The sequence below is a fragment of the Parasteatoda tepidariorum genome, chromosome 8 (genome assembly GCF_043381705.1).
Source record: "Parasteatoda tepidariorum isolate YZ-2023 chromosome 8, CAS_Ptep_4.0, whole genome shotgun sequence".
NCBI lineage: Eukaryota > Metazoa > Arthropoda > Arachnida > Araneae > Theridiidae > Parasteatoda > Parasteatoda tepidariorum.
The window spans coordinates 78,912,053-78,924,699 of record NC_092211.1 but is presented as its reverse complement, the minus strand read 5'-3'; the positions used below and the strand labels follow the sequence as shown (position 1 = coordinate 78,924,699).

General features: G+C 29.3%; 1 protein-coding gene across 2 annotated transcripts in view; it reads left to right on the top strand.

Annotated features, from left to right (window-relative positions):
• LOC107450741 (homeobox protein SIX6-like) overlaps nucleotides 1–2,378 on the top strand; it is a 28,542-nt gene extending 26,164 nt beyond the window's left edge. Inside the window, exon 2 of one of the 2 annotated variants that reach the window (XM_016066623.3) lies at nucleotides 1,512–2,378. In XM_016066623.3, coding sequence (XP_015922109.1) covers nucleotides 1,512–1,959 — 448 coding nt within the window. In that variant the 3' untranslated portion in view covers nucleotides 1,960–2,378. 2 annotated transcript variants of the gene reach the window in all.
• Nucleotides 2,379–12,647: the final 10,269 nt, after the last annotated feature.

Genomic DNA, 12,647 nt, shown 5'->3' with positions numbered 1-12,647 from the left:
ATGAATAAAAGTGTTGTTTTATGTCGAAAAGCAATACCTTTGTTTATAAGTCATTTTGCATGAGCTTTCTATATCACGTAGTTTAACTTCCAGTATTTTCAGACACGTAAAAACAGTAATACTAAATTGTTATTGATTCAATAACTTCTCTAAATATTGTCAAAAAGCTTCATGATTAATAACGCGAAAAAAAACTATTTTTGAGGCTTAATAAATAAAATTTATAAGTATTTTTGTGCGCATACTCCGTAGCGAATTTCTGTGGAATCTTCTAACAGCTATGTTTTACACTGACTTGCGCGTTATGTAAAAGTTAATTTCTTTTATTTTTATGATAAAGGTACCTCAAGTATCTAGTATCGTTGGTTTTTAAGGTATATATAGTATATGCATTGTGCAAAAGCAGAGTTAAGAAATTACCTTAAATATTAGCTGGTAATACTAATATTTGGGGATGTAAGAAATAATGCCAGATTTGAACAATTTACATGTAAAGCAAATTAGCGTGTTTAGCAAATTTGCTAATAGCAAATTAGCAAATAAACACTTATAAACATAGTTTTGGTGCGAAAATTGACGAAAAGTTTGGAGGTTTATATCCCTTCTAATACCTATATTCAGACTCAATAGACATCAAGATTACTATTTTTCGGTTATGTCTACTAAACTATCAGTTTAATTAGTTTCAGATTGTGACAGTAATTCATATTTCAGTTGAATCAAATCTGTCATTTTTTCACCGTAATGATAATATGCAGAAAAAAAAACTAATATTATTTCAGTAGATTTCATTGCAAAAAGCATTCTTTTTCGCAAGAAGCATTTCCATACTAATTCTGAAGAGGTTATGAAACCTTGGAGTCCTTTTCAAGAACCCTGTGTACAAAGAAAAAAATTCTGATCAAATTACCGTACTGTATTTTACTGATATTTCTGGTAAAAAAATATGTATAGTTCTAGTATTAAAAACCAAAATCTGCAGGATATAAACCATTCACTTCGCAATTTTTTCATTCATATAGTAACGGTCAACCGGAAGTTCTAGTTTTTATTCTTACACATTTAGCAAAAAAAAAAAGAAAAAAAAACTGAAAAGTGTAACAGGATAAATGGTGTTTTTGTTATGCTCGAAGATATGATAATAGCATTGCCAATTTTTGTTTTATTAAACTATATTTCATTGTTAATTTTATCAAAATACTTTCAAAAGCATTTTGGTAAAAATTTCCAAACTTTTTGGTGTTCCTATTGAGTCAGAAACATGGTAAATTTTATCATATTTTGTTAAGTTTTAACCATACTTTTTTACTCGATGCATTTTTTAAGTTATAATATTTATATAGTAATTTTATTTCATCCATTTTGCTTTGGCTTTGGGAGATTTTTCTATAATTTCTGTGTGCAACAATTATTTATAGTTTGAAATATTATGTCATTTTAAAAATTATGTAATTTTAACTGTTATTTTGCGTATTAGTAAAATATTTCTAAAATAATTTTTCTTTTAGCAGACTTTTGCAACAGCAAATGCAGCAGCAACAGCTGTCTCATCACCACAATTCAGGAGGGGCATCTCAGCGAGGGTCCCATGGCACCCACCATGTGGGATCACAGGGGGTCCACAACGGAGGGGGCCCTCTTCACCATAGACTATCCTCTTCATCTTCGGATCACCACAGAGGGGGTCCTGGTGAGACGACAGACGATGGAGAAAATACAAACGGTAGTTTTGGATCTTTCGATGGGGCCAGTTCTCCCGGATCGCCTCGTTGTCTGAGTCCGGCACCCGTATCTACGACTTCAGAATCTAGCCGGACGCCCTCACCCAGGCACCATCATCATACGCCTGGCAGCTTACATCCTCCTGAGCAAAGACAAAGCCTGAATCTAAGCCAACACCACCACAGGCATGATCCTCTGGCCTCAATTCTTCATAGAGAACGTATTTCACATGCTTGAGAATGATACAGTTGGACTTGAGCCAAACTTAACATTTTGTTGATGTGAAAGTTTGCTTTTTGATGAAATTCGTATGTGCAATTTGTAATTATAGATGTAACATTTATGAGTTTTATTAAGTTTTTTTCTTCTTTTGCGTGACACTTATGAAGAGTCAAAACGATGAGGAGAGTTGTTCGATTTTCTAAATCTTGGTGCTTCAGCATTGCATGTTCTTTTAAAAAATGAAACCCCAGTTGCAATAAGTGAGAAAGAACTAATTTATGTTTGTGCTTATGTTTTATTAAAGCTATTTGTTGAATAGATATAGTATTAGACATCTTGTTGTTTGTTTTGTTTAAAGTTACTTTCTAAATTGATTACGTCATTAACGGCAATCAGCAGCAAGTTTTATGTAACTCAAAGAAAACTTTTAAATACAATAAACGTATCTGATTCTTCAACAGTTTTTGTAGTTCTTAAATGACTATAAAAATACTACTTCTTACCTTTAAATTTATATAGTTTATCCACTTTCAACCTTTGTTATTTTTGAAAAAATACATTAATTTTAGTATTATTTCAATACTCAACAGCCTTAAAAAAAATTCTATGTTAATGTCTCGTTCTATTGGCTTGTATTTTTCTTCTTCTTTTTATTGAGAACTCTTATCTGTAACAAGTGATCTGAAGATTTCACATAGAACTATTATCATAAATAAAGTATTTAGTTTTTCCTTTTAGCATTGAGCCATGCACTTGTTCTAAAAGAGTACCAATGTTTCTTAGCTATACTTATTCATTATCAGTATCAACTAAGTAAGTCCTAATTTAGAGTAAGCTTTACGAATATTGAAATACCCTTTTCATAAATATTTTCAAAAGCATTATAAATTAGTCATTATTTCAGAAAATGAGTTGCATTTTCTTTTAAGTTCTTAGTGAAGAAGAGTGCTCTCTTATTTTAATTATTTGGAAAAGTTATCGTTTGTAACTAATTTTTTTTCAATATAAAAGCACACGAATGCAGTGAACGATATATCTTAGCAATGTTTCAATAGTTAATTTTATTTCTAATTATATTTTTTGATTTAAGAGTAATTACTCTAAACATTAAATTTATAAAGTAGCAGGAAAATAATGGCAGTTTATATCTGTCAGATATTTTAAACTATAGCTTTCCCCTTTTTTTTTTTTTTTTTTTTTTTTTTTTTTTTTTTTTTTTTTTGAAAATCTTATTTCACGGAACTTATTCGAGGAGTTTTTGAGAAAGTTTTCTGTGAATAATCCAGTAAAATTTAATAAAATTGTAAAGTGTTTACGGAAAATTATTATTATTATTATTATTTTGTGATTTTTATAGTTGAACTCGCTTATAATGAGCTCGAAGGCCCCACCAATATCAACTCGAACAAAATTAAAAACTCTCGATTGCAAAATTACACTACATGGACTACAAAATTAAAATCTCATCATAAAAATTTTAGTGCAAGCCAAAAAATAGTTTGTAAGAAGGTTATAAAACAATAGCTTTTCTGAGTCTCTGCTCATTTTTTTCTTCCTTTCTTGTTTTAAATTTGAAGCAATCTTTTATTTTCAAACTTATAAAAATAAAGTTTTTCCGTTCAGGAAATATTCATCCATTTTTTTCAAGAAATATTCATTCCTACATCCCAAGAACATCATGCAATGTAGAAAGAAATATATTTTTAAATGTTTCAATAATATCTATGTAACGTAAGATGAATATTACTCGAAGAGATTTGTGAAAGAATATTATATTATGCAAAAACTTTAAGGCATTCAAATTTATGGATATAAACACATGAAGAAAAAATTCTGGTAAAATTTGCGGTACTGTAACGCAATTACATTTCTGGTAAAAACAAACAAACTATAATTTTGGATTAATAAAGAAAAATATATGGTATTTAAACCATTCATTTGATATTTTTTCCCACTCATAGGGAAACGGCAAGCGGGAAGCTCTGGTTTTAAAAATTATAGTTCTTATTACCAAACATTTAGTAACAAATACAGAGCTGAAAAGTAAATGAAGCGGAATAAATCGTTTTTTCAGGAATAAATCTTTATCATTATATCATAGTCTAAGGTATAATGATAAAATTATTAATTTTTACCGCAATTACTACCAACCAGTATGGTAATAAAATCATATTTTATTTTTACTTTTACCAAAATCATTACCAAATTGCTTCGGTGAAAATGACCGAGCTTTTTGGTGTGCCCATAGAGCCAGAAATACGGTAAATTTTACCATATATTGGTATTTTTGACTACGCTTTTTTTCCCAGTGCATGTAGTAATCGGTTGTAAAGATAGAAAGTTAGTTTTCAACTAAATATTAAGACGTTATTTCATGCAAAAATACATTACCAACTCTTTGTTGCACTCTAAAATTGATTTTTTTAAATGCAGTTAAAATATAACTTAATTTTTTTTTCTACTGTGCTCATCACTTTAATCGCTAGTGGTACTCTACATAATTTAATTTTCTTATTTTTGTTATTAAAAATGAGCAGTAATGATTTATTATTTTTCTATTAAGAGATGTTATTTTTCCTTATTTTCTAAAAACTGATGATGATGATTGATAGAATTTTCAACAATTACCCCTGTCATGGTCTTACTCGAAATATTCATATTCGTGAAGCCCTTTTTCATGATTAAAATCTAAGTTTTAACAATTTTACCCCTCACCCAAAAGTTATGAGATGCTGTGTTTTTTCATCTTAATAAAATTGAATGTATATGAAATAATTGTAAATGTATACCTGTTTCTGTCTTTGTTATGTACATACAAATTTCTTAGTTTATATTAAAATAAGAGTTTCTCTCTTGTCAAATAAATAACGACAATAAAGATTTTTAAAATACTCTTTCCGTTATTTTTTCATGTTAAATAACACAATCTCTATTCCTTTTAGATATATCATCAGGTAAATCATTCGGCAATATATTAAGAAAATGGTACATCGCTTTAAAAGTGAAAGAAAAAAGTGAAATACGAAAAAATGAAATAAAAATATTAGAGATTGCGATTTTTAGGTGAATTAAAAATGATAAAGAAAATCTTTTTATGTCAGAACGTCAGAGTACAAAAAAATAAAGTAAAGCAGGATGTATCACTTTTGAAAAAGTGGGAGGGATTATTCGGTGGTGATAGAAGTGATGCGTCCTACGTTTTTTGCTTTAGTCAAACAAAAGAAAATTTCTTTTACATTTAGTTTACTTTAAAGTATAGTTTCTAAATGTTGTTTTAAATATCGTCAATTCTTCGAGGAACTGAATAAATGAATTTCGTCAAAATTAAAGAAATATTTCATCAATCAATTTTTTCAACAAAAATAAATAAATAGAGAAATAAAAAAAATCGTGTTGCCTAAAATATTTAACTTTTCTAATCGCTTTATCTCGGGCACCATATAGGTAGAACGATGTTGCCCTAACAACACAAGAAAGACAGATAGAACAGAGATAAAAATTACACAGATGTGCAAAAACGGATTCAATCCCGGGATTTTCCTGATACGAGGACTCCTTGACGACCAAAGCTGTCCTGTCGGCTCACTTCATCACTTTATTTTTGATAGTCTTCATTCTAGTTTCGTCATTCTAGTCAATTAAACTCCCACAGTACCAAAACTGTCCAGTCGGCTTATTTTGTCACCTTATTTTCGATAGTCTTCATTCGAGTTTCGTCATTCTAGTCAATTAAACTCCCACAGTACCAAAACTGTCCAGTCGGCTTACTTCGTCACTTTATTTTCGATAGTCTTCATTCCAGTTTCGTCATACTAGTTAATAATTTCCTACAGTACCAAAACTGTCCAGTCGGCTTATCTCGTCACTTTATTTTCGATAGTCTTCATTCTAGTTTCGTCATACTAGTCAATTAAACTCCCACAGTACCAAAACTGTCCAGTCGGCTTACTTCGTCACTTAATTTTCGATAGTCTTCATTCTAGTTTCGTCATACTAGTCAATAATCTCCCACAGTACCAAAACTGTCCAGTCGGCTCACTTTATTTTCGATAGTCTTCATTCTAGTTTCGTCATACTAGTCAATAATCTGCCACAGCATATTACGAAGAGGTTTCCAGTTGAGGAAGAATTTACGTGATATATTTGAGAGTTCATGTTATGTCACAAATCGCGTGATTTCCAGACAATATTATTAAAAGTCTCAAGGATTGCTGATTAGTCAAAAGAGAGAGTTTTATTTCTGAGAGTGCACTCCTTCAACTGAAGATACTTCAGACCCATGAAGTTTGGTAGATAATTTTCGATTTGACTAGAATTAATCGTGCCCCAAGTATTTCTAATGAACTCAAGCATAAAAACAAGACATTTTTTAGTTACAAAACAGAAATAATTGAACTAAGAAATTTTTAGAAGCCAAGCTGACAAAGTATTGAATATTGGTAAAATTCGTTTTGTCCATCTATCTTTTATGTTAACAAATAGTTGAACTTTCATCACAAGTATGAAAAGATTTATGTTTAATGAATAAACTAAACTGACTTTACAAACATTTTTCCATAACTAGGTTGTCATTAATCAAGGTTTATGACTTGTTTCTTTTTGTAGCTTATTAGCATTGCATAATACCTGTAGTAAAAAGTAAAATAGTAGAAATATTACATTGAATAAAACAAAAATTTACAATTATCGTGGTTGGCTAAATGTACTGTTTAGTGATACAAGCTCCATACTTGTGCTACTGAACAGTATATTTAATGATAAAAGTGCTAAATACAAACTTTATTACGTACTCCATGAAACAAAATAAAAAAGTGATATTATACTATATCTGATGCATTGATCTTATGTGACTTTATTTAGCTAAAGAGAGTAAACCCTAAAGGTAAAAGTTATTATGTAATTTGTAACATTTTACAATTCGAATTTAATAAAGCGTTATATCTTATATTACCGTATATTTTTATATTAAATGTCTACTTATATTTAGAATGAAAGTCATAATATAAAATTTGAAGCAACATTCACATTTCCTCATAACATTTACACAAGAGTAAATTTTATTTATAATGCAAGTCCGAAATTTTACTTATCTTACAAGAAAAATTTATCATGTATTCCAACAGTGCGAAACTTAAATGATCACAACATAAGACAATATTAAAAAAATTATTCTTTTAGGGGAAAGTTGCTATCAATATACCGGTAATAAAAAGAGAAATAAAAAATCATGCAAAAAACAATTAAAAACTACAATTCCCAACGAAACTTGTGCAATGCAGCAGAAATTCCACAAGAAAATTGAAACCAAAAGAAAATTTAAAAAAAAAGGAAAACAACGAAAATTATGAAAAATATAATAATGACAACCGACGTCGTCAGGGGGTACCAGCCCCGGAAGTCATACAAATACAAAACCTTTTCTATTGAGAGAGCACGACAAATGTCTAAGATTTGCTCTTTGCACCTCAAAGGTTTTACAAGAAGTTCAGGAAGAGAGAATACAAAAACAAAATACAAAATTAAAATACATAAACTAATACAAAAGGAAAAATATTTTTCAAACGACCTACTTAAAAATATTCCTTTGCTAAAACAAAAGCACACTACACACGAAAATCCTTAACCATAATTGAGAGTTTGGTTAAGTTCAGTGCTCTCTCAATAGAAAAGGTTTTGTATTTTTATGATTTCCGGGGCTGGTACCCCCTGATGACGTCGGTTGTCATTATTATATTTTTCATTATTTTCATTGTTTTCATTTTTAAATTTTCTATCAATATACCGGCTCCTTCGTTGTGCCACCTTCATTCGAAATCAGGCACTCCCTGCGATGAAATCATCATCGAGACCATAAGTTAATAGAAACGAATTTAAATGTTCAAAAAACTCTCCTGCACAAGAAATTACGAATTTTGGGTACTTTTCGATTAGCAGATTGTAAGCGAAAGTCGCCGAAAAATGTAGACTTCCGACAATATACATATTTTTTAAAATTTTTTACAATCTTTACTTTATTTATATTCTTTGAACGCTGAAAAAAACAGACCCTCACAAAGAAAATTAAGGAACATAAAAAAAAAAGAAATAACATAAAAAAACGAGAAAAAAAAGTAAATAAAAAATAGTTGAATCTACCAATCCCCAGCTATTCGAAAAGTACCAAAGTAAGCAAAATAGAAAGTTCTTTTCTCCTGATTCTAATTTTCCAAATCAAACTAATTATGGATGTCAAAGCTACTTTGATAGTGTTTTAATAGTTACTAATAAAATTTAAAGTTCTTCTTAATAAGTGCTATTTATCTTTATTAATTTACCAAAATNTAGACATCAAAATTGTGAACTATTAGAAATCTCTAGAAGGAAATGTTGTAATTATGCTTGTAGTCTCAAGTCACAGAGGTCTATTATGTTTTTAAACCAAAGTCATTACCAAAGACACTTCGGTACCGAGCTTTTTGATGTTCCCTTAGAGACAGAAACACGGTAAATTTTACCATATTCTGATAGTTTTGATTATACTTTTTTTCCGAGTGTAGGCATAAATGCAATAATAACAAAATGGTCATCTTCATTGATCTATAGTTAATTCCTTTGAAAAGAAACGAAACTCAGTGGCGAGACAGCCCACGGAGGGCCAAGGCCTATTGTGTTCAATCAAGTTTTCTTGACCTCTGAAGCTTAAATAAAGAGGTAGTTATTTTCTTTTAAATAAAGTATTAGATTAATACGCTTAAATAAGTCAATAAAATATGGGGTATCAGCTTAACATAATATGTATCAGTTTTATATAATAAGTGAATAAAATGCAAAAGTTAACAATAAAATATGATTTTATGATGTGTGATAAAACTTGTAAATAAGTGCAAAATTGGGTAATTTTTATCATGGCATAAAAAACCATATATTTAGTTAAATTTATTTTTTATTTTTGTAATTTTTACTAAATGTGTGTGGTAAAAAGAACAATAATTTTGAAAACCAAAATTTCCTGTAAACCGTTACGGATAGATTACCATATGACTGGTTTAAATACCATATATTATAGTTTATTAAACAGAATTATGATTTCCTTTGACAAGAAATGTCATTACCATACATTAAAGTAATTTCACCAGAATTTTTTTCTTCGTGTGGGTATGCATAGTATGGAAGATAATAATTACTTAGAAATACTCAAAACTATGAAATTACTTAATTTGATGCCAAAATCAGATTCTAAAAATAAGTTGCCCTACAATATTAACCTTCAATTAGTTATTAAGTTGGATGGATTTTTAAGTAGAGTTTTATGATAATTTAGAAATCAAAGTAAATAAATCTATACAAATGATAATAAAAATACTTCGATATTTCTAAAAATTGAAACTATATGGGATGTAAACAAATAATAATATACAGTAAAAAACTAAAAATTATTTGCACAAAACATTTACTTAACAGTGACTTTGTGTTAATTTCGAAGAATTATTAACATACATGTTAGTTTGTTCTATTTAGGGCAAATCCAGTGTCGTTCTATTTAGTCCAAATTTAGAATTCATGATATGTATGTACATTTGACTACTTGAAAAAAAAAATTTAAATGCCTTAAAACTATGTTATTTTCTGGTTTTAAGTCATACAAATAAATAATGCAATTCAGATAATAACTAATAAATTATTCAATCTATATAACTAGCATTTAAAAAATTAAATCACGATTGTCGGCACTTTTTTTCTTTCATCAAAAACAGAACTGACATTATGTTCAAATCACATTCAATCGCCAAGCATTGGCATTTCGCACATCAAAATTGGTATTTGGGATAATTTTCTTATTGTTAAGACGCCAACACATGAATGATTGAAAGGTTGTGAACGAAAAGTCCACGCCAAGAGATGTGTCTCTCACCTATCCATACATAGACGCTAAAAGAAATGAAAAGGCAAACTAATAAAAAGCGCCAACTCAATTAATCTTCGCCTCTTCATCAACATCAAGCATCATGGTGACTGATTGCGTTATAAAAGCCGTGTATGTGTCAGTTCCGATTATGAAATATATATTTTTTTCTTTTCATAAAGGACAATCTGAGACCGTGTGAAACAATCCGTGTAACTTTCTGAGTCCTTTTTTTTCCATTATATTTTTTTGAGGATATCTTCAAAGAGAGAGGACTATGATCTGTAATTGAGATATGGCGCAATTACCTCAGGGAATGTTTTTGTTCTGCAGGACTTAATTTGCTCAACATCAAAATTTGACTTCTTAAATTAACTGATGCTATTCTTAGGAACACGCAATAAAATATGTTCTTATTTATTGAAGATAATTACTAATTTCGCATTAAAATTACGATTTGGTTGCTAGATGAGACTTATATTGATTATTTTGTAATTAAAAGGGTTCTGACTTTATAAAAGTAAAAGCAATAATTTGTTTCTATAAAGCGAAATAATTAAAAATTAACGGCAATTGAAATTAAAAAAATATGTTCTGTACTGAAAAACAAAATTAAAGAAGAAAAGATTCGTTTAAGAGAAACGTAAAAAATCTCCCTATTATTGTTATTGTCATAGCCTTAATTTTAAGTTGACCCATTATTCGGATTTTTCGTTAACCGGATTGGTTTTCGTCTTGGCCAATCAGGATAATTGGAGCTCTACTGTAATTCTTAGTCCTGATGTTTTCGACCATGTTTTTAATATCGTATTAAAATTATCTCAAATCACATCTCTTCTACTCATATAACCCAATGAAATATCTTCCCCGTCTCATTCATGCAAGAAAAAAAGTAATTTCTTTTTTTGAAGTTGAAACATGAGACAATTTTGACCCGTATACATCTCCCGGCTGCCTCCATTCAAAGCCCCCCTTATTATTATCACATAAAAGGGATATTCCCATTCTGCAGCGCGTGGTAAGGATCCCCTCTTTACTCTTGATCCAAGAATTGATGTTTTTCATGAAATGTGTTCAAAAAAAATATCTCCTTGGAGGTACGCAAGGGAAAAAAATGGCAAAGAGAACACTTGTAGCATCTTGCCCAACAATGCACAAAGCGGGCAAGTATCAACTAAAGTCAATGATGTAGAATAATCGGGTTTTTCTTTTGAAGATTTCAGCAGGACTTCTTAGGGAGGTCTCTGTAACTTCAGACTACCCTTTTGCTTTGTTCCAAGTTTTCCGCTTGTTCGCTGTGCAATTGAGAATGCTGCCAGAGATAGAATGCCTCATTTAACTTGTATGGGATCCACCGACGTTGTCTGACTTGTAAATCTACCTACAGCATTGCATTAGGAGGATTTCTTTTCTCGTAGACATGAGAGTACACAATGTACAAATCAACAATAAGATATACATGTTCATTCTATGCGCAATGTCCGGTTGAAGGATATGATTTTCATCTGTTTGACATGTATGATCATAGTGTTCATTTACCATTCAGACAGGAAGACTGCTATTTATAAACACAGAAATGTAAAGCCACGTTCGGTAAACTAGCAATCAAGAGGGTGATTTATCTAGCTTTTGCTAATTATTTTATTAAGAAGCACTTAGAGATACGCATTCAATTAAGCATAAATCTACAAAGATTTTTGCAAATGATGTATTCTTTAGTTATAAAAGCACGGTATTTAAGTACAATTTCTGCTAATTGATTATATATCTTGATTAAGCGCATTGTTTGGAGACTAGATTTTCAATGGTAATTAATATTAGTCCATTATAGTTATTTTCCGAAAATATATTTAAAATTTGTCTAAAAGAAATACAGTATAGATAAGAATTCAGAATATATAGGTACAGAATAGATAGGAATATTTATTGAATTTTAAAACTCGTTACAAAATGAATAAAATGCAGATAATAGCTAATCAAGTCTAATTGTTCCAAGCTTTTGAAAATATTTTTTTTTTCTTTAACTGTACCTTTTTTTCAATCGAAAATTATAAAGTGTAGTATTTTTTAACTGCAAAGGTGATGCTGTTTTGTTGCCAGTCGTATATTCTTACCAGGTTTTGATAATATCTGTCTTATTTTCGTACACTTGATTCAAATTGATACTAATAAAAACGAATTAAATTTGAAAAAAAAAAAAAAAAAGAAAAAAGAAAAAAAACGAACTTCCATTTCTGAATTAGGGATTGATTCTACTAGCATTTCCCCCACAAATACATGAAAAAGGTAATCTTTTTTCTGCTTAAGACAATCGATTTTGTTTATTGAGATTGAAATACTGAAATAAAATATTTCACTACTAAATTTCATTGCTTCTAATTTTATGCTTCATAATTTGCTTTACATTCTTAGAAAAAATTTAAAAAAATAAAAATCGAATTGCATTAGTGTAAAATTTTCTTAATAAAGATAACGCTTACTAAATAAACCTCTGAGTAACAGAAACTTTACTAACTATTTAAAGTTAGATAATTATCATCTCGCGTTACCTATAATTATCTGTTTCAACATACCGTATTAAATCTAACTTATCGCAACAAGAGGCGTAGTTCTTATTTTTAAATATCTGACTTTCAAATTTTAAACAAAATAAACTTAATATTTCATATTGGGTATTGAATAAGTGAACATTTGAAAATATTTTGTTCTTTAATTACAGAAGTCATCTGAAATTCGCTGCAGAAATACTATAGAAACTAAATTTCTTTTTCCAAGAAAAACATGAAAATAAATAATAAAATTTTATTAGAAGTAAAAACAA